This window comes from Mauremys reevesii, linkage group 2 (genome assembly GCF_016161935.1).
Source record: "Mauremys reevesii isolate NIE-2019 linkage group 2, ASM1616193v1, whole genome shotgun sequence".
Taxonomy (NCBI): domain Eukaryota; kingdom Metazoa; phylum Chordata; order Testudines; family Geoemydidae; genus Mauremys; species Mauremys reevesii.
Genome location: NC_052624.1, coordinates 147,000,449 through 147,022,402, shown reverse-complemented (window position 1 = coordinate 147,022,402; position 21,954 = coordinate 147,000,449). Strand labels below are relative to the sequence as shown.

The window sequence follows — 21,954 nt, the reverse complement described above, 5'->3', positions numbered from 1 at the left end:
CTGCAGCCACAGTGCATGGGCAGCAGTGCCAGCTCCCCCCGGCATGGCAGGCTCAGGCCCTTGCCCTTATCCGAAGAGCCAGCACCCCAATGACAGGTGAATGGGGCGGCTGGTCACTCAGCCAGGCCAGGCCCAGCCACAGCTTCCTGGGGAGGGAGGGACTCCACCGCCCCTCGCCAGGCCCAGAGTCGGCCGGTGGCAGCAGTGTACTCTTGGGCGGATGTAGCAGAACCAGCTCCCCACCCTTCCCAGGCCAGTGCAGGCACCTCCATCCCCGCAGATTGGTGGGCGAGCTGGAGGCGGGTGCACACAGCCCCCCAGAACTGGGCAGTCTGCAGAGGCCCCTCCGGCAGGCCCACCCCCTTGGCCACCCCAGCGCCAGAACACCGCAGCCGCAGGCAGAGGGAGGGGAGAGGTATTTTTATTTGGGTCCATTTGTGCCCTGTTGGGAGCAGGCTGGAGCCTCCCCCGGCCCTCCAGTGGGCAGCCCGGCTCTGCCCCGCCCTGGCTCAGTGGCTGATCTCCATCTCGCCCTCATCCTCGTCGGCGCTGAAGCCGGAGAAGCTGATTGGCTGGCAGGTCAGGTTGCGCAGGTTGATGAGGCAGGCTGTCTGGGTGGCACTGAAGTCGGGAATGGTCACCAGCAGCACCTGCTGCCCATCCACCCCTGCAAGGCAAACAGAGGGGGGCTGAGCTGGGCCCCCGGCTCAACCCCGGCCATGGAGCCGCCACATTTCCCACACACTGCATCGCTCGTGCACCCGGACCCCACTGCTAGGCCGGGAGCTCTGTCCCTCTCCAACCCTGCGGGGGCTGGTGAGGGGTCAGCAGCTGTCCTGCTATCTGGGCCAGAATCTGTTTAGCCACAGGGTCACCTCCAACTGTGGTTCATGCTGCTCGTGACCAGCACAGAGGCCCAGCTCCTGACTCTATGGGAGTGGGCCACGTACCCAACCCAACCTCCTCCCACATGCGCTGCCCATGTGCCGCCCCTGGATGCTGCCCCTGCTGAGGGGACAGCTGGCTGGCTCTTCCCAGCATGCACTGGTGCACATCCATCCAGCAGCAACACGTATGGCAACCATCTCAACACCAGAGCGGCAGGACCCCACATTCTCCAAGGACACTGAGGATCCGACTGCTGGGGCCTCCTTTCCCTCCCGGCACTGTCGTGGCGAGGTATGCGGAGCAGACCCCCACCAGCAGGCCTCTGGGCCCCTCACCTGTGAGCTCCTTGGATTGGAAGCGTGGCGCGTTCCCGCAGAAGTAGACGTGAGGGCAATCGGTGAAGATGAAGGGGTCGGTCTTGTAGAAAGGGTAGCAGCCTGGAAGGCGATGCAGGCTGTTAAGGGGCGCCCGGCTCCAAGCCCCAAGGGCGTAGCTAGAAATCAGCAACTCCTCCACCCACAGGAGCACCATACCAAATGGCAGGACGGCCGCCTGCCCACCAATGCCAGTGGCCTCTGGCCAACTCCCAGCTCCAGGGGCGATGCAGAGAAACAGGGTGTTGTGCTTCCTCGGGGACCCCCTAGGCCAGACCCCTCCACACCCTCAGGTTTGTTCTGCTGTCGTTCTCAGAGCCAGCAGGGCTGGGACCTGATGCTCAGAGTCCAGGCCCACTAGTGCCCTCCCGGACACCTGCCCCTGCTGCACGGCAGCTCTTGGCCACCCGTTGCCAGCCTGGGGTAGGTGTGAGCACCGCCTCCAGATCCACTCCCCTCAGCGCCATCTCAGCTCACACGCTCAGACCTCCCTCCTGCCCGCCCAGGCCCACTGTGGGGGTCCCTGCCCAGCCCCTTACCAAGGGTGTCTGGGGCCGTGGGGCTGAGATGCCCAACATGCAGTGTCCACTCCAGGATCTCCAGGTAGTCCTCCATGCTGCTGTATTTGAAGATGTCATTGACGTTCTGGCCAGACGTGCCCAGAAACCTGGAGAGCAACGGGAGGCAGGCTGCTTGGAGGCTGAGTTGTTCCCCGTGCCGCCCCCACTGCCCAGCCCTGAGTGTGCCAGCTCAGGGCCCCACACCACTGCCCACCACGCCCCAGACCTTTTGCTAAGCCACTGCCAGCTCCGCCTGTGCTGCCCAGCAGGTGGAGGGGTGGGGTTTTCCCTGGCTTCCCTCTGGCATCAGCATGGACCCAGCAGTGGGGGCACAAAGCGCTGCCCGTCTGTTTGCCATGCCGCCCCTGGTGCCAAGGAAAGGGCTTTACCGGACCCCGTCGATGTCGGCCTGGTAGGGGTTGGTGACCAGCTGCAGTGTGGAGTAGGCGCCCGCCAGGGGGAACATACAGTGATGTAGTGGCTGCTGGGGCAGCGTGTAGTTAGTGGGGTCAAACTCGCCGGGCATCACGTCCACTGGCACAGAGGCCTGCAAGCAAACAAGGGGCAATCAGAGCCAGGCTCCTGCGCAAACCTGCCAGCTGCCCCCACCCTCCAGGAGCAGCGATCCCCGGCCCCCTCACACTGAGCTGCAGCAGGATCTCGTCCAGCATCTTCACCGCCTCAACGCTGGCAGCCTGGGTCTTCTTGGTCAGGTACTTTGCCTGCAAGAACAAGTCCGGAGAAGCATCAGAGGAGCAGCCGCCTCATACCAGCCTCTGGGGCCAACATAGTACCTGCTGAGCCCCCCGCGGGAAGCAGGAGTCCTCCCAGCCATGCCCCAGGCGAGCACGCGCCAGGACAGGCTGGGCGGCCACAACAGAATGAGCCCCAGCCCATGTGGCAGCTACATGGGTACGGAAGCGGAGCCAAGTGCCAGCTCCCCCTTGCCCTGGTATGATTCCCACTGCGGGCCCAGAAGGTGGCTGCGCTCTGGTGATGCTCTGTCCCCCAGGAGCCCCTGGCTGTACAAGGGGGGCAGCACTCGCCCACCGTACGGCTGCTCAGACCCCTCCCCGCTGCAGGCCACCTGCCAGCACTGCCTCCTCTGCTGGCTAGGGCTGGGCTCTCGGACGCTGGCCATTTGACCCCACTGGAGGGTACCCCTTCCCCCCACATCCTTACTGGGCAGAGGGGACCATGAAGACCCCAGCACAGCTCCCCATGGGCGGCCCCTCCCTTCGCTAGCCCGTTTCTAACCCACCCTCAGGGCTGTTTGCCCACCCAACAGGTCACCGGCACCACAGGGAGGGAAAGGCAGCTGGCAGCGACTAGCGGTGCCCGGCATGCGTAGCTTCCTGGGGCTGGCCGCGAGGAGCCGCCTCTCTCCCGGAGTCCCTTGTCAGCCCAGGCAGCTCCCTAGCTAACTCCTCTGCCCCAAGTCAAGGGCATGGCCCTGCCAGCCTCTCCCAGCACCCAGATCCCATGGGGCATCTCCAGTGAGTCCCTCTGCTAGTTCACCTGGAACCTGGGAACGTTCCAGAGATCCAGCATGAAGGCCTGTGCCCAGCCCAGGGCCCGCTTCCCCTGCCCATGCAAGTACCACTCGGAGCAGACAGATGCATTCAGTGCTGGGGAAAAGCACTGGACCGAGAAGCCTCCACTGACCCACGCAACCAGTGCATCATAGGTAGCATCCACCTGCCCCCGGCACTGGGGCTGCCAGCTGGTGCCAGCAGGCTGACGGGGCGCCCTGGGGGCCCTCACCTTGTTGATGGTGTCTTTGTTCTGCGTGTTCTGGCTGAGCAGGTTGCCTGCCAGAATGACCCGGGAGATCTGCGCCGCGCAGCTCTGCTCGCCCTCAGCCCCCAACTGCCCCGTCACCACGTCCACCAGCAGCTGCATGCCCAGGAAACTCTCACCGCTCCCGCCGCCGAGGCCCAGGCCTGACACCAGCAAGACAAACCTGTGGCCCAAAGCAACAGGTGGGTGCCCTGCCGTCCGGCACACCTGGGCAGTGGGCGTGTTACCTAGGCATGTACAGTGCCTCGCCATGGTAGCCAGGCCATCGTTACCAAGCAGGAGAGCACACAAGGGAGATGAAGCTGCAGAGTTCAAGGCCAATTTCAGGCCAAGCAGACCCAGCAAAGGCCTGAGAGCTGGAAGGCACCAGCGACGCTGCAGGGTTTGAACGCTGGCGGTGCCGACCCTTGCAGGGTGTCTGGGACCGTCCCCTTGTGACGAACTGGGACTGCTCTTAATGTTTCCTCTGAATAACGTAGGGGTGCCTCAGTTTCCCCAATGCATTTCTTAAGTCTCTAGGTGGTGGGATAAGGGGGTGTAATTGTTGCAGAGCAAAGGGCCAGTGTACATACATAAGTGGCCGACACTCTGTCTCCTGGCAACTGATGGCCTGGGCCCTCCCCCCACCGCAAGGTGATAGCTAAAGGTGTTGGAGAACAAAGGAATCAGGTGACCTCCTGGCCCAGGAAAGAGACAAAGACCAGAGTAGGAGGGGTTGGAGAGGGAGGCAGTTTGAAGCTGGCTGGGGACATGGAGTGAGGGCAGACGTGGGTGTCTGGCTCACTGCTCCCCAGAATGGACCCGACTGAGGGGTCCTGTTCTCTGTACCTACAAGCTCTGGTTTAGACGTGTTCCTGTCATCTAATAAACCTCTGTTTTACTGGCTGGCTGAGAGTCACGTCTGACTGCAAAGTGGGGGGGTGTGCAGGACCCTCTGGCTTCCCCAGAACCCCGCCAGGGCAGACTTGCTGTGGGAAGCGCAGGGCGGGGCAGAGGATGCTGAATGCTCCAAGGTCAGACCCAGGAAGGTGAAGCCGTGTGAGCTGCTTGCCCTGAAGACAGTCTGCTCTCAGAGAGGAGACTTCACCAGAGTCTTGACTGACTTCGTAGGGAGCAGTTCCAGAGCATCGCCCGGGGACTCCGTGACACCCCTGTCACAGGGCAGCAGGTGACGGTAGTGCTGGCATCAGCAGTGGGCACCTGGGGAAGGGGATCGGAGCCCCAACTCCATCAGCCATTCGCAGGGAGGGGGAAGCACCACTCTGCACTGGGAGACGAGGCAGCAATGGACTTCAGGCCATGTTGCCCCTCCCTGCCTGGGCCTTCCCGTCCCGACACAGGGAACAGGCATGGCAGGCCGGGCGCAGAGGGATGGGATGGAAGAGCCTCTGCAAAGCCCTGTGCAATGGGCACCCTCAGCTGCTTCACCACCCCTGGCTTAGAGGCCTGGTACCTACTGCCACCCCTGCACTACAGAGAAGGGGAGTCAGGCCAGAGCCACCCCTTCATGGCTGGCACTGCTCCATGTTCACACTGCTGACAGGGTGCCTCGAAGGAGGCTGCCTCACCTGTCGGTGCTGGGCCCTCTCCGTGGCAGCTGCCGGGGCAGGTCGGCAAAGCAGTGATCTTCCACCACGAACCTGCCGTCCTCTCTCTCCGAGCCGTAGACGGCGAGGATGGTCCCTGAGCGGCAGCACGAGGGAGAAGCAGCATTAGGCAGGTCCATCCCAGCCTGCCTGCGGGAAGCCAGGGCCACGCACAGTACCCGCTGCGCTCCACCGAGGGCTCTGCTCTCGTCACTCAGGATGCCAGGAAGGGAGAAGAGCCCATCCTGGATCCAAGTGAGCTACCCCCCTCCACTCCTCCCACCCCTGCCACGGACAGGGAGCTCTGCTGATGTTGCCAGGGCATTTAGTACTTGGCACACACCCGTCTGGTCTCGAGGAGGGAAGGGCCTACAGCCTGACACAGGGGGGCCAGGAGCTGTTTGGTCTCAGTGCATTGGCACCCCAGCCCGGCTGGCTGCATGGGACTGTGGCAGCTCCGGCGCGCCATACCTGTCACCAGCTTCTGAATGTCAACAGCTCCCTCCAGCTTGATCCGCTGCAGCTCATCCTCCAGGATCAGCTCGTCCGACTGGTGGATGTATTTGGTGCGGGAAGGCTGCGGCAGCAGGTTGTGCTGTGGAGACAAGCCAGGCCATTGGCACGCTCTAGGAACAGAGCGTGAACGGCCCCAAAGGCTCCCCCGCCATCAAGCAGAGCAGACGCATGAGCAGGGTCCAGGAGCGAATGGAGGCTCCTGCACATGAAACATGGGCCCCAGCAACTCAAGCGCAGTGGCCTGTTTTTTAAAGCCACGCTCTTCGCGAAAGGCAAAGCTTTGGTACCGAGCCACTAACCCTGTTTTGCTGGAGCTGCAGGAACTTTCCAGGGTCTCGGCAAAACAGTCTTTGCTACCCAGGTGCAAATTATCATTGACACATGTTTTCTCCGCACAGTTTTCTGGTGCAGAGGACATGCAAACAATAACTTGGAGACCTACCCAAGGAGGATGTTACTCATCCTGGTGGTACCGTCTGCCAGAAAGCCTTCCGCTGACAGCCTTAGAATATGTCTTTGCAATCATTACACAGGGGAGAGCACTGCTCTGTTTGCCTAGAGTTGGCAGAAAGGCTGCAAGCTTTATTCCTTAGCAAAGATCTTCCTCTTCCCAGTGGCTGAGCCCTGGCCAAGTCGTTTGGATGTGACGGTGAGGGATTCGGAGCTGCCTGGGGCTGTCTGTGAATAAGGCTACGATTTTGGCACAGAGGTTATGGTGTCCACAGTAATGGTGAACATGAATCAATTCCGTGACGAGTCCACCCCACACTTGCCTTGCAGCAACAGCTCCCGTCTTTTGGGGCTGTGATTGGTCCCCTCTCTGGGCACTGCGACCTGGGGCATCGAGTGTCAGTGCCATGCAGGTCTACTGCATCCACCTGCCCCCACCGCCCCACAGAACGCCAGTCAAATTTGGCCCGTCTGCCTCTCTATCTCCATCTACGGAAGGATGGACATGCCAAGCCTGAGTAGTGCTGGAAGCACATTTGCCAAAGAGGCTGTTTGCAGACAGGCGACTGATGGACAGCCAGGATGAGTAACTTTGGGTGTTTCTACCTCCAGCCCCCTGCTGAGCGAGTCGGAGTAATCTGTCAAGGAAGGAATGGGTTAGGAGTGGAGTCCAAGCTTGTCAACACAGAGGAACAAAGATCGCTCCCAACCAGAGTTAGAGGGAGGGGGAAGCTGACAGAGAGTTAAGAGCTACAGGCTGACAGCCACGGGGCAGCAGTCTGGAGTCAGACAGGCCTGCCTAGGACTTTATGCGAGATAAATGGATAAACAGATCCTTTGTCATTTTAATACGCATTTCTCTGCACTGCTTTGTGCCTACGGTTAAACAAAACACTCTTCGTTTAGGGAAGCTGCTTAGGGTCACTGAAGCCACTGGCCACAAGCCCCCCAAAGGGACAAACTGCAGGTGCCAAACCCAGTCGGCCCTGCTGGGTCATAGGTTGGTTCCCAGGGCGCTGCAGCCCAGGGCCCAGGCCAAGCGTGGGAGAAAGGCAGGATTTCACCGCAGGAGAAGTAAAGGCCCAAGGAGCTGCACTCAGAAACACCACTAAGGGGGCAGAGATACAGCAAACCCAGTAGTCACAGCAACGCTAGGAAGCATTTGCAAAGGGATGGTGTCATTTCAAAAAACAGAGGTGGAAGCGGTTCCAGGAGCTATCCCTGCCCATATCCCTCCAGCAGGGTTTGTGCTTGGACAGTCCCAGCCGCCTGTTTTAACGAGTCTCTCTCCCCCTCGAGCCAAATGTACAGCTGGGGAAACTGACTCTCTGGGACAGGACAGCTCGGAGTTCATTGTGGTCTGCCCCGGTGTGGGCCCCTGCACTGAGAGCAGGCAGCAGATGAAAGGGGTCACCCAGCCTGACTGCTCATGGATTCCCTTGCCAGGCTCTGAGCCCCTCCCACCGTCATTACCTCCTCGCTGATCTCCCGGAGGATGGAGGGCTGCAGCTGCATGGACTTGAAGAGAGTTCCCACTATGCAGCATTTCTCTGCGGTCTGCAGCTCACACAGCTTCCTCACGGCTATGCCGCTGCCTGCAGAGAGAAGCACAACTCAGCCTCTCCGGACATTTCGACTGCCTGAGGGACTGGCCAGGCTCACAGCCACCCTGGAGAGGAGTCACACAACACGGCTATGGGACATCTAAAGGGACGGTTGAGAAATATCTGAAGGGCATAAACGCTAAGGGAGAAAATGGAGGTAGGCATGTGAAAGGGCGTGGGACTGGGCGAAACGGTAGGACTGGTAACTGGTGAGTGCCAGGCTCTGTTCTACGGGGCAAGTCCCTCAGGGAAGCTGCCGCAGGGGCCTAGACCTGAATGCACTGTAGACAGCAAACCTGCGTGGGGCAGTGGGTTTGAGGGAGCAAGAACTGTCTCTTCTGTGTCTGGGAAAGGAACCCCTCAGCCCCCCGAACAGCTAACACTAACTCTAGATCCCCGAAGAGGCCCAGTGGCCCAGGAATAACGGCTCTCCCAGTGCCCAGTCACCGTCTTGCCTTTGACTCATCCCAGTTCTCTGCACCATCACCAAAAGTATCAACACCGTCCGGGGAGACAGAGCCCAAGCCCATGGGTCCCTGCGGCCCCACGCCAGGATGTCAGTGCAGCAGGCAGGACACCCAGCCCGTGACACAGAACCCACATCTCTAGTTCAGAGAAACCAGCAAGGGTAAGGTCGTGTCCCAGCTAAGCCCTCCACAGGGCCCTCGGGAGCTGGGATGTCCCAGGAGGTCTTTATCTGTGGCCATTACCCTGTGATCACCTCCAGCCTGTGCTCCTTGGGGCAAGGGGCAGAAGGAGCCTGTTCTCCTAATGCACAACAGGAAACAGCTCCCAAGTCCGAGCCATATGCTCCCACCCTGAGTGCAATCGCTACACTGCTGTGCGTTTTCAGGGGAGGGCAATTACTCACTGGAATGCCTCCCCTAGGGCTGTGGGAATACTCGGCCCTTGGAGTCATTAAATCCTTCCAGTAATACTCTCTAGCTGCACCACCTGTTCCTGGGCTGGGTGCTGGAATCCCCAGGGGATATACTCCTGCCTGGGGGAGAGGCCAGACTAGATGATCACAGTGGGTCCTCCTAGCCTTTAAAATACGAATTCTCTGGCTCTGTGCTGAAACAAAAGGGGATGACGCCCTCTAGTGCAGCCAAGGAAACTGCACAGATGCCAGAGCAGCTGGCATTCAATTCTCCAGCCCACACTTGTGGGAAGGCAGAGCCTGGTGCTGGCAGCTGGATTCGGCCAGCAGTGGGACATGCCAGTTATTAAGGTGAGCGGTCGGGATTAGTGACCATCCAACAAGAGGGGCTGCTGGGCAGACAGAAGGAAGTATTGCTTCACACAACACACGGGCAACCTGTGGAGCTCGTGGCCGGAAGATATTGTGAAGGCCAAAAGTATAACAGGGTTCAGAAAAGAAGTAGACAAGTTCCTGGAGGATAGGTCCATCAATGGCTATTAGCCATGATGGTCAGGGATGCAATCCCATGCTCTGGTGTCCCGAAACCTCTGACTGCCAGAAGCTGGGACTGGACGACAGGGGTCAGATCACTCAATAAATTCCCCTGTTCTGTTCATTCCCTCTGAAGCACCTGGCACCGGCAGCTGTCTGAAGACAGGATACGGGGCTAGATGGACCATTGCTTTGACCCAGTACAGCTATACTTAGGACTTCAGTCTGGGGATTCAACACAAGACCCTGGAAATTCTGGTCCCCTTCCACTTGCCAGCCAAGACCCGAGTTCAGGATTCTACACTTCCCTCACAACGTTCAACGATATCATTAACCACAGCCGTCTAGGGAAACGCGGCTGTCAGTACCGGCGATGCCACTGACATCTGGATTGTGCTTTCGGCAGGTAAGTAAAGGAAGAACTGATTCCCCTAACGTTTCCCTTTCAAGTGTCATTTATACATTGAGAGCTGAGTCCATCCCAGGGGCACACAGATCAAACTGCCTGCTCTCTTTCCACTCTGCTGACCGACATACCGGGCTGTTTGACCAGCATAGGTGACAATGGGAAGGTCAGAAATCATAGCTAGAGGGCCACTGGCATCACTAGTCCCCCAAATGACCTTTGCTTTCTTATTTCAGTGCAAGTAACCAGAACTCTGCTTCACCTGTAGATCGACACCCCAGCCAGCATGCCACAGCCAGCCTGGAAACCCAGCACCCCCCTGCCCACCAGGGAAAGGGAGAACTCTCATCAATCAGGACACATTCATAGGTTTCAAGGCCAGAAGAGACCATTACAATCATCTAGAGTGGCCTCCTGTATTGACCAGGCCAGAGAACCTCATCCGGCGATTCCTCCATCCAGCACGGAACTCTGCTCAGGGCTCAGCATGGCAGCGCACGCACGCACATGCACACAGCATTCAAGCCAGAGATTTACAAGACCACTCCAGGAAGCAGGACAAGGACGGTCAGTCCTTCCCATGGGGCCTTGCCCTCCCTGGGCTGCAGAGCTCTGATCAGCCACAACAGTTCTGGCTGTTCCCCGAGAGCAGGGCTCAGCACTGTGACTGCACTTCAACTCCATTAGTTCCTGCACAGCCTAAACAGGATAGTTAAAAAAAAAAAAATTCCTCAGGCTCCAAGACAAATGTTGAAATAGAAATTCCACGACAGGCTCAGCTAATCTAGACTCGGAGGCTGATTCTGGGTCATTTCCCTTTGCATCCGGCCTCTGTTCTTCCCCAAGGAAGTGAGGGAGGGGCTCAAGGGCATCTGTAGGGGAACACACTGCAAGAGTCTCAGACACAAGGCACTACAGAAAGGTTAAACATTAGTCTAGCTGCACCCAGACTCTCAGGCTGGGAGCTGTCAGGGTTTCATGAGCTGATTAAGGCTGAGGCTGGCGAACATGGAGATGAAGGATGGGCTTGTTTATAACTCCTTACGTGGGGGTTGGGGGACACAATCCAGAACACAAGTGCCTTTTCCCCCGTTTAACTTCACCCCCTTCCAAAACAGAATCCATTCTGGAAGCTAAACTGAAGGAAGGCACTCGCATTCTGGAATAAGCGGGCCCACATGGGGAGTCATTCCAGAATGATTATTCCTGATTAGTATCAGAGGGGTAGCCGTGTTAGTCTGGATCTGTAAAAAGCAACAGAGAGTCTTGTGGCACCTTTAAAACTAACAGGTGTATTGGAGCATGAGCTTTCGTGGGTTTCGTGATTAGCTATTTCAGTACATTTCCAAGTGTAGATAAGCCCTGGGAGATAAACCCCTAAACCTACTTTTATACTGGATTGTCTCCCTGTTTTCTTGGGCTCCCCAGTCTGACTGTATCACCTGCTGTGTCTGGTCTTAGACTGCAGCTGTTTAGGGCAAGAGCTTGTCTTTTTAGTCTGTGTTTATTCGGGGCCGAGCACATGGTCTAAGACTGGCCTAGGTGCTACCAGTTATTAGTCCTGGCTGGCTGCTGCTGCCTCCCACAGGGATTCCCCCACTCTTGGCATTAACCCTTTTATTTTCAAAGGGAACCCACCAAAGGGTGCGTGCATGTAGGGAGGAGGAGGTGGTTGTGCCTGATGAGTGAAGAAAGCCTGGGGAGGAGGCGGCCTTTGTTCTTTTCCTGCTAGGAAGGTTCTCTCAGCTCATTTCACATTAGAATGAAGGCTGTGCCTGCCACAGGAGGGTACAGACAACTGCAAAATGAGAACGCTTATGAGCCTGGACATATCAACCAAGTGGAAACTGATTAGCTGAGAGGGGAAGTGGTTTGGAGAGACTGCCTGCAGCTTTGCTTTTGTTAGTCTCTCTCGAATCCTGCCGACACACAAACACTGCAGTACTTTAACTACCCCGGGATAGCTACACTGGTACAGCCTCCACTAGTGTGGATGCAGTTACATTGGCATAAAGGTGCTTATACCAGGACAGCTATTCTTGTATGGGAGGGACTTGGGGCAGCCTAGCCACAGCCCTAGGTCCCGCAAGAATTCTAACTAACAAGGATGGAAGGACACTGCTCCCCAGTGTTAGTTTGCACTTTGCTGGGAGATGCCACTTCTGCTGTTTATGTGAGAGTTTGAATACACTGCTAGTGCCAGGGGCTGGAGAGGCAGGCCAGGAGAGTCAAGCCATGCCTATCCCCATGCAGGGCAGGTACAGCACAGAGCGCAGGACAGGCTTCCTGCCCCAAACTGGCCCTGACCAGCACACTTAGAGGGACCCACCACTTCACAGAGGTAACTCATAGATTCATAGACTTTAATGTCAGAAGGGACCATTATGATCTAGTCTGACATCGCAGGCTACAGAACCACACCCACCCACTCTTGAAAAAGCCCCCTAACCTCTGGCTGAGTTACTGATGTCCTCAAATCATGATTTCAAGTTACAGAGAATCCACTATTTCCACTAGTTTAAGCCTGCAAGTGACTTGTACCCCATGCTGCAGAGGAAGGCAACCTCCCGCCACAGTCTCTGACAATCTGACCTGGGGGGAAATTCCTTCCCAGCCCCAAATATGGAGATCAGTTCGACCCTGAGCATGTGGGCAAGACCCACCAGCCAGACACCTGGGGAAGAATTCTCTGTAGTAACTCAGAGCCTGCCCCATCTAGTGTCCCATCACAGGCTATTGGGGATAACAGGAGATTTCATCCTCCACCCTCGACCTGGCTGCCAACCAGGGGCCTCCATGAGTGACCACTGGGGAAGGGCTGCTCTGATGGAGACACTTGCCCACTAGTGAGCGTCCTGAGATAATCAACTCATTTAACCCAGGCCAACGAAAAGCTACCTGATAGAAACAGCTCATGCCTGGGCTGGACTCAGACCATCAGCAGCCTAGCAATAAAACACTCCACTCTATCATCATACCCCAGAGCCAGCAATTTCAACACCGTTACAGGACACTGAAGCACTTTGTATGAATTCCCCGGCTATTCCTTTGTCTTCTGAACGTGACCTTTAACATCTAGCAAACATCATCTCCCCCTGTCTACCAGTATCACAAGCCAAATGCCTTGGGTTATTTTGTAGCAAATAATACAGCATCACCAATTCCAAGAGAGCAAAAATCATGAACCAGCCCTCCCACCTCAAAATCATGAGACTTTTTGAAAAACAATCTGGGCTGTTTCCTTGACCCTTTGTTTGGAGCTTTTAGCAGTCACATGTCAAGCTTTTCTCTGCAACCATTTTTGTTTTTCTTTTAAATGAAAGCTGGGATTCTCACATAATCACCTGCCTCCAGGAGCTGGGGCTTCAAGGAAAACACTAAATACTGCAAGGTGCACAATAACATTGAGAGAGTGGGCAATAGTGCAACACCTTCAAAGGTGGGCACAACTCTGGGAGGGGGCTTGTATGGCAGCACAGCACAGGGCCCCGTAAAAAAGATTTAAACCCCCCTACAGAAGGAATTCAAAAGCAAACCAAGAAGCTGACCTGGCCAGATGGCATGAAGTTCTATAACAATCATTAATCATGTTCTCCTAGTTATGGGGGAGTCACACATTGGCCAGTGTCTTCCAAAAAGGAGCCAGTTATTTATCTTTAGCCAGCGAGTTCTGGCATCTGCAGGCGCTTGCATCATACAGCGCAATAAGGAGGGTACCTGCCAGTTATGCTATTGCACATCAGTTTAGGGCTGACTTCTGACACTCTACAGCAGTTACATGTTCGAAAGGAAACTAATTCAGGTACAGTAATTCCATCAGTAAACAGCAATGCAGCCCACAGGAGCAAGGAAATGACCACTTGAACCTGCAATCACCAAGCCCACGGGGTCTCTTGCTCACACACCCAGCACTCTGCTGGAAACATACTGCATAACAATCTTTCCTGGCTACCGAGTGCCCATCTTAGACTCTTAATGCTACCCGAATGTAACTTTTGTTTCAGGAACACACGCCTCCTTTTTAGCGGGCCGAGCGAAGGTGTTTCCAGTCCAGAATCACTGCTTGGCAATGTCTTCCCACTGAGCTGATGTGCTAGACATCCTAAGCCTTTGGAGCGAGTCCCTAACCTGACAGGATCAGGGCTGGAATTCAGGGCAAACAAAGCATTTTCTAGGACATGCCAAAACTTCCTCATGGTTCAACTGCTTGGAATTTTGTTTTGCTTAGAAACAGCTCTCTGTGTTCTTCAAAATACAGAGAGACAGCACACGGCTTCCCAGCAAACAACAATTTCCCCCACCGCCTAGCAAGTGGGGTATGACACTGGGATTCAGTTTCAGCTGTGGTCCAAAGGCAGGTTTCAGGGCAGGCAGCGAGGGGCATGGATCAACGTTCACATCACACTCCCCATCAGTACCCGGCCCAAGCCGGGGAAGCTAATGATTCAACCAGCAGACCAAATTCAGTGATGAATCCTGGCCATGTGCCACCTGAGGCATGTTGCGCATATGCTAAGGACAGGCAGCTAGACACCATTCTGGGAATTTTCTCCTTACCTAGGATGTTACCGTCACCTCGTTAACCAGACAAAGGTATTTTGTGGAAACGAACTCACCCCATTTCTGCCGGGCTCTCTCCAGCAATAGGGGTCTCATCTGAATAAGGCGAGTGGCGTAGATGTGCGCATACTGGCGATTAAAGCTGCGCTCCCCAAGCCTGAAGTGCTGGGAGCAGTTAGTGTATGTGGAGATGGGCACTCTGGCAAACGTGGAGGCCTCTGCTGATGGTGGCGCCAGCAGGCCCTGGGCGGTGCGAGCTGCCTGTTCTGAGAACATGGCCGGCAATCAAGGGGCTCCTGGCGGGGCCAACAACTCTCCACCTAGGAAGATGACAAGTCCTGTTACGAACAGCTTCACTCACTCCCTGTCCCTGATCCCACAAACCCACTCCACAGCTCCTAGGATGACATGTACTCCCCCCACCCCCAACATCCCCTGCTTCCCAACCGCTGGAGTGACATGCATGCCCCTGACATCCGCCATTCTTCAAACTTGGAGTGACATATGCCCCTCCCCGATCCCACCATCCCCCACTTTACGGGGTGACACATACTCACCGCAAATTCACCATCCCCTGCTCCCCAACCCTTGGGGTTACACATGCCCCCCACAAGCTCCAGCATCCCCACAACGCACCTCCTGGGGTGACACGTGGCCCCCCAAACTCCAGTCCCCCACACCCCAAGCCCTGCGGTGACCCGTGCCCCCCCCCAGTCCAGCCCCGGGGGTGACACGTTCCCTCCCCCCCACAACCCCCGCTCCCCGGGTGGCCCCCCCAGTACATGGGGAGCAGACGCAGGTTTCTAGGGCGCTGACGAACCTGCCAGGGGCAGCCCCTCCCCCCGCTCTGCCGGGGACCCTCAGTCCCGGGCTACCAGCGCCAGGGGTGGACGGGGTCAGGGGTCAGGACTAAGGAGGTCAGAGGTCACGGTCAGCACCCGGCAAGCGGCAGCGCCTCCCGAGATGGAAAAGGCGCCAACGCCGCAACCCGGAAGCAGAAGGGCCAGGCGGAACTGACGTAGCCAAGGGAGCTTGGCGTCTCCCGGGAAACCGGCCGCGCCTCTAGGGGTGGGGCTCCTGTGGGGGCGGGGCTCCGAGATGAGTTTGGTCTCGCTCCCTGGGCGGGCAGGGCCCGGGGTGCTAGACAGGCCCTCGCCAGATAAGCATCGTGCCCCCCCCCCCCCCGAGACATGCCCCCCCGCACCCCACAGAGAGGCGGCTCCCAGGCGTGTCCCAGCTTGGCTCCTAGGATCCCCCCCTCCACCGGCCAAGTGCACCGGCTGCCCAGTGGGGCCCCTGGCTGGGACGTGCCCCAAGCTCCGTGGGAGGGTTACTCCCCCGCCCATGGCTCTGCCAAGTCGCAGTGTAGACAAAGCCTGATCTGTTCATCATTCTCGTGGCTCTTCTCTGACCCCTCCCCAATTTAACAACATCCCTCTTGTATTCAGGCCGCACCAGCTTACAGCCTCTGCTGCTCTGGGCAGCTCAGGGTCTCTCTGGGGGAAATGCACAAGCCAGAACATCCTAGCAGTGGTGCTGTGCTGCCCAGAGGTATTTGACCCTCTGCTAGAGCTGGGGGTGGGGAGGCTACTAGCCCTGTGGCCTTCGAACCGGTGGGGTGTGTCCGTGCTAAGCCCCGAGTCACTCTTGTCTCTTGCGCTAACATTCCTCTGCCTTCCCATGTGCTGGGGCCTGAGCTCCCTGTTGCCATGAGCCCTTTGAGCTGTCTTAGGGGCCAGCAGATACAGCGCCTTAGGCTGTCTCTGTACAGGGGAAGGCATCCCCTGAGACAGCACAGAGCAGAGTGGGGGCAGCAAGCGAGGATCTTCACACCTCACCTTTGTTGCTGCTCCTCACCGTGGGCAGGAAATTCATGTTTCTTGTCAGCCCTCCATTAGACAGGAAGTGGCTGAGAGCAGCTGTGAACTGGAGCGCTATGTCCCTGGCCTGCACTGGAGATTCGCTCCCCCCGCTGCACCCCCCAAACCCAGTTCAGCAATGCTAAGAAGCCCAGGGAGGCATATTTCCTTGCCCCACTGTGCTGCCTATTTAACCTCTGTATGCCTCCCAAGGATTCCTCCCTGCTCTGTCCTCGCTGCAGCACAACCATGTTGGTGTCACCAGCCCACATCACAACCGACAAGCTGAGTTGCCTCGCAAAGCAAGTAGGCTCACAATAGGTGGTGGGTGTTTGTGTGCACCAGTGCATCCTGGGATGGATCCAGTCCCCTAGCATCTCAGTGAAGGAGTGAGTGTATGGAGGGGACATACGAAGCAGTAGGCTGGAGGAGAGCTGACTAGCCAAATTGGTTACCCAGGCACAGCAAGAGGTCTACGCCGTCAAGCAAAAGCATGCAGAACCGGGTCCCTGTGCCAGCCTGGGACACATGCACATGAAACCAATGGGACTTACGCCCCGAAATATCTTTGAGGATCTGGGTCTTAATCCCCCTGTACCTCAGTTCCCCCGCTGTAAAATTCAGATCACAGTTGTGTCCCTCCCCACCCGCCTTGGTCTGCTTTAGCCTATTCAGATGCCCTGGCGAATTGACAAGCTCTGGCATGAAGCAACCAGCACAAAGCGCTAATACACTTCATTAACAACTGAAGTCAGAGGTGGGGTACGCACAGGGAGGTGGGTGAGGTGCCGGCATGAGGGTCTCATGACAGAACATTCCTGGGCCGGGTCCACCTAGAGACTCTACATGCCAAACACTCGTGTGCCAGAGGATTTGAGATCTGTGCACAAGCAGAGAGATGGGTAAGAAGGGTCCCCGCAGAAATGGCACCAGTGGAACTAAACCAGCTGCTAAATTGACTTAGTTCTGCACCCACCCAAAGGGGCTTTCAGTGACTGAGCCGAATCGAGTTGGAGATGGATGTGGTGCAATTTCTGCCTGAGCCTGTGAAATCAATAAATTCTCCTTCTTCAAGGGGCCCCTATACACAGTGGTGCCTGTCCAATTTGGCCAGTCAGCCCTCCTGCCTGGGACAGCCCACGCTGCTGGTACTGCTTCGTATGTCCCCTCCATATACTCACTCCTTCACTGAGACGCTAGGGGACTGGATCCATCCCAGGATGCACTGGTGCACACAAACACCCACCACCTATTGTGAGTCTACTTGCTTTGCGAGGCAACTCAGCTTGTCGGTTGTGATGTGGGCTGGTGACACCAACACGGTTGTGCTGCAGCGAGGACAGAGCAGGGAGGAATCCTGGCCAGTCCTTGGGAGGCATACAGAGGTTAAATAGGCAGCACAGTGGGGCAAGGAAATATGCCTCCCTGGGCTTCTTAGCATTGCTGAACTGGGTTTGGGGGGTGCAGCGGGGGAGCGAATCTCCAGTGCAGGCCAGGGACATAGCGCTCCAGTTCACAGCTGCTCTCAGCCACTTCCTGTCTAATGGAGGGCTGACAAGAAACATGAATTTCCTGCCCACGGTGAGGAGCAGCAACAAAGGTGAGGTGTGAAGATCCTCGCTTGCTGCCCCCACTCTGCTCTGTGCTGTCTCAGGGGATGCCTTCCCCTGTACAGAGACAGCCCAAGGCGCTGTATCTGCTGGCCCCTAAGACAGCTCAAAGGGCTCATGGCAATAGGGAGCTCAGGCCCCAGCACATGGGAAGGCAGAGGAATGTTAGCGCAAGAGACAAGAGTGACTCGGGGCTTAGCACGGACACACCCCACCGGTTCGAAGGCCACAGGGCTAGTAGCCTCCCCACCCCCAGCTCTAGCAGAGGGTCAAAGACCTCTGGGCAGCACAGCACCACTGCTAGGATGTTCTGGCTTGTGCATTTCCCCCAGAGAGACCCTGAGCTGCCCAGAGCAGCAGAGGCTGTAAGCTGGTGCGGCCTGAATACAAGAAGGATGTTGTTAAATTGGGGAGGGGTCAGAGAAGAGCCACGAGAATGATGAAAGGATCAGGCTTTGTCTACACTGGCACTTTTGTCAGTAAAACGTTTGTCGGTCAGGGGTGTATTTCACCCACAAAAGTGCCAGTGTGGACAGCCCTGTGCCAGTGGGAGTCTCTCTCCCAGTGATACAGCTACCGCCATTCGTTGGGGGTGGTTTAATTACGTAGACAGGAGTGCTCTTTCCCGCTGGCATAGAGTGAGACCTTACGGTGCCTCTGAACGGTCTGTAGTGTAGACATGGCCTTAGCAAACCTGCCTTATCTTGAGAGACTCCAGGAGCTCCATCTTGTTGTGTATTTGGTTGTCATGGTAATAGAATCTTGTGTTGCTATGGCAACTGAGTCGGCTTATTAGGGGATAGCCCACATTTGGCTGGCTGTTGGTTAGTTCTGTGTGTAGCAATAAATGGCTGCTCCAAGGTTTACAGCTCTCTGTGTCTCCAGTGATTTCTTCCTAAAGCTGCTGCCCCCAAGGATATAACAACGTGGCAATGAGGATGGGATCTCTGCTGCCCCAGCAACAGAAGGAAGTAGAAGTTAAGGTACAAAAACAAACAAACAAACCTTGTTTGCTGCTGGAAGGGGGTGAAAACTGGCTTGTTTGCACTGACTGTGAAACTGAAACTAAAACTATGGCTACACTTACAGGGCTACTGGAACCTTTTGAGGAGACTATAGTGCAATGGCATGTATATACTGAGCGTTTTGAGCTTTTTGTTATTGCAAATGACATTACAGAAGCAAAGAAGGTGCCAATATTCTTAAGTGTTGTAGGGGCTAAGACCTACTCCCTGCCACGCAGCTTACTACACCCTGTTAAGCCAGAGACCAAATCTTACAGTGACATTGTGGAAATCCTGGGATCCCATTTTAATCCCAAACCACTGGTATTTGCTGAAAGATATAGGTTCCACAAAAGAGACCAGAAAGGAGATGAAACAGTTGGACAATTTGTAGCAACTTTGAGAAAGCTGGCAGAACACTGTGAATTTAAGGAGATATTAAATGAAGCCCTACGAGACAGGTTAGTGTGTGGCCTGCACAGTGAAGCTATACGAAAGTGCCTATTGACAGAAGCTCAGCTTCCCTTACAGAAGGCCATTGATATTGCTGTCTCCATGGAACTGGCTACAAAGGAGGCACAATCCATCAATGCATCCTCTGGGGTGCATAAGGTGTCACAAGAACCTACCCACAAAACTGTGGGGAGTCAGGAATGTTACCGCTGTGGTAAGCCAGGTCATCGTGCATCAGAATGCTGGTGTAAGGACCTAGTGTGTCGATACTGTGGCAAAAAGGGACACATTGAGTGTGCCTGTAAACAAAAAAAAAAAAAAGGCCTGTGGTCTGGCCGACCAAAAAGGGAAATCTGCATACCCTAGAGCAGACCCAGGATGACCAAGGGGATACCTCCTCACAAGAAGAAGAGCCACTCCACGTTTTGTCTTTGGCAGTGGGCTCACATGAATACTGGGTAACCCCGTTGTTGGACGGCAAACCTATACGCATGGAACTGGATACCGGTGCAGCCAATTCGCTGGTCTCAGAGACTGTGTATAAAGAAAAGCTACAGCATCTTCCACTTAAAGCAACAAAAACAGTGCTATTGAAGAGAAGGCAAGAGCTTGTTATGTCATGTCAGGGTGTGAGGAATGCACCTCAGTGGGCACCCCTACATCCATGGGACTGGCCTGCAAAGCCTTGGCAACGTATTCACATTGACTACGCTGGCCCCCTTGAAGGAAGCATGTTCTTGGTGGTGGTAGATGCCCATTCTAGATGGCCAGAAGTATCTATACTGCAGCCCACTACTGCAGAGAGTACTATCCAAAAACTACGAGGACTCTTTAGTCGTTTCGGTCTGCCAGAACAACTTGTGAGTGACAACGGACCGCAGTTTGTCTCTCAGGAGTTTCAAAAGTTTATGAAGGCAAATGGGATACACCACATCACCTCAGCACCATATCATCCATCCACTAATGGATTAGTTGAAAGATTTGTGCAGACAATGAAACAAGCCTTGAAATCGGCAAGGGGACAATTATTCATTCAAAAGCGTCTGGACACCTTCTTACTATCCTACAGAAACACACCTCATGCTACGACCAAGGCATCCCCGGCCTTTCTAATGATGGGACAACAACTGCGCACTTGCTTTGATCAGCTGAAACCTTCTGAACCCCAACAAATTGTGCAACGTCAGCAGCAAGATCAAGTCATCAGGCGTGCACCCAGAGAAAAAGACTGGACCTTTAGCCCGGGACAGCCGGTTTTGGCTTGGAATTATACTTCTGGAGCTAAATGGGTCCCTGCCACTGTCATTGCTCAAACAGGACCTGTTTCCTACACAGTCCGGACTGCAGAAGATCTCATCTGGTGGCGACATGTAGATCAGCTGCTGCCAGGTCATGCCAGTCCTCAGGATACATCGTCAGTTGAGTTGCCTGACTTCACCACCTCCAGTGAGACACTGAATCAAGAGTCACCTGTTCCTGACTTTTCCCCTCCATTACTGCCAGCGGCAGAGATACCTCTCTGCCCGGCACAAGCTGATACCTCATTCTCACCCCTTCGCCCTACGAACCCTGAGCCCATTGTCAGGCCCACGCCCAAGACACTCTCGGGTGCAACAACACCAGAAGTCTGCCGTAATTCACCTAGAGACAGAAGGCCTCCTCGTCGGCTGGATCTTTAGCTAGGGCGAACCCACGGTTATGGGGCAAAATAATCCCCGGGGTTTAGCCGGGAATGGAGGCAGTCTACCCTCCTTCTCTAGTTAGTATTTGTTTTATTTTGGGGACCTTCTTATTAAGGGGGGAGGAATATGTTGTGTATTTGGTTGTCATGGTAATAGAATCTTGTGTTGCTATGGCAACTGAGTCGTATTATTAGGGGATAGCCCAGCCTGTTTTGGCTAGCTGTTGGTTAGTTCTGTGTGTAGCAATAAAAGCTGCTCCAAGGTTCACAGCTCTCTGTGTCTCCAGTGATTTCTTCCTAAAGCTGCTGCCCCCAAGGATATAACACATCTATTTAGCTTAACAAACAGAAGGTCGAGGGGTGACTTGATCCCAGTCTGTCAGTACCTACATGGGGAACAACGATGGGAACTAGATAATCACAATGGTCCCTATGAATCCTGACTCAGCTACCTCCTGACAAGCTCGCTGCTGGACTCCCGTCCCATCTGGAGCTGGTGGGGTCCCCTGCATTAGTGTTGAGGTGCCCACCAGGGGAGAGGGGCCTGCAGGCTCAGCTTGCTTCCTTGCTGATACCCTCCGCACTCAAATGCGCCCCAGAGTCTTATCCTACTGCCAAACGACTCCAGACCAATGGACCAACAAAGGGTCACAGTGCGCAGTTCTGCCTCCACTAGTGCTTTCCTCCCTAGTCATCCAGCAGGGCAGCAAGCTCCTGTGCAAACCCCAGAGCAGGGTGACAGGCCATAGTGTTAGCCAGGCCTGGGAGGAGGCCTGGGTGGAGTTCTCAGTCTAGTTGGGTGGTTAGCTCTTGATCTAGGTCTCTATGGTCCCGATGACTAGTGAGGAAAGATGCACATTCATGGCCACTCCTGCTGTAGTAAGTAACCCTGGCAAAGGGGTTATTTTTAAAGAACCCTGCCTCTGCAGCGTTTGTGGCTGACTTGGAAAAAGACCTTCTACCTGAGCCTGGCTGGTCTCTGGATTCCCCCAGTACCTTCCGTCAGCTCGATGGCCAACGAGCCATGTACCAGCTGGTCAAAGTGGGGCAAGGGAAAGAGAAACAACTTTGTTGACACCTTAAATGGCTGCTTCTTGGAACAGCTAATTTTAGAGCACAGGAGAGGAGACGCTCTGCTCGTTCTTGGCTCATTCCTAAGTAACCTACAGGAGTTGGTTGATGTGGTAAC

The 21,954-nt window shown here is 55.6% G+C and overlaps 1 protein-coding gene and 1 long non-coding RNA gene across 4 annotated transcripts; one reads left to right on the top strand and one right to left on the bottom strand.

Annotated features, from left to right (window-relative positions):
- Window positions 1-405: 405 nt before the first annotated feature.
- POLD2 (DNA polymerase delta 2, accessory subunit) lies at window positions 406-18,376 on the bottom strand. Of its 3 annotated transcripts, none has more exons than XM_039524210.1 (11): window positions 18,326-18,376; window positions 14,215-14,478; window positions 7,648-7,769; window positions 5,680-5,803; window positions 5,191-5,305; window positions 3,587-3,785; window positions 2,464-2,544; window positions 2,212-2,369; window positions 1,802-1,929; window positions 1,224-1,325; window positions 406-667 (listed from the first exon to the last, which is right to left on the bottom strand). In XM_039524210.1, the coding sequence occupies exons 2-11, from the start codon at window positions 14,432-14,434 to the stop codon at window positions 510-512; spliced, it is 1,407 nt and encodes a 468-aa protein (XP_039380144.1). In that variant the 5' UTR covers window positions 14,435-14,478; window positions 18,326-18,376; the 3' UTR covers window positions 406-509. The 3 variants fall into 3 exon arrangements, with proteins under 3 accessions (XP_039380144.1, XP_039380143.1, XP_039380142.1); XM_039524209.1 differs by lacking the exon at window positions 18,326-18,376 and adding an exon at window positions 15,997-16,133; XM_039524208.1 differs by lacking the exon at window positions 18,326-18,376 and adding an exon at window positions 14,979-15,117.
- On the top strand, window positions 7,433-10,642 carry LOC120397768. The gene is made up of 3 exons (XR_005593985.1): window positions 7,433-7,935; window positions 9,329-9,598; window positions 9,835-10,642. It is a non-coding gene; the product is annotated as an uncharacterized LOC120397768 (long non-coding RNA).
- Window positions 18,377-21,954: the final 3,578 nt, after the last annotated feature.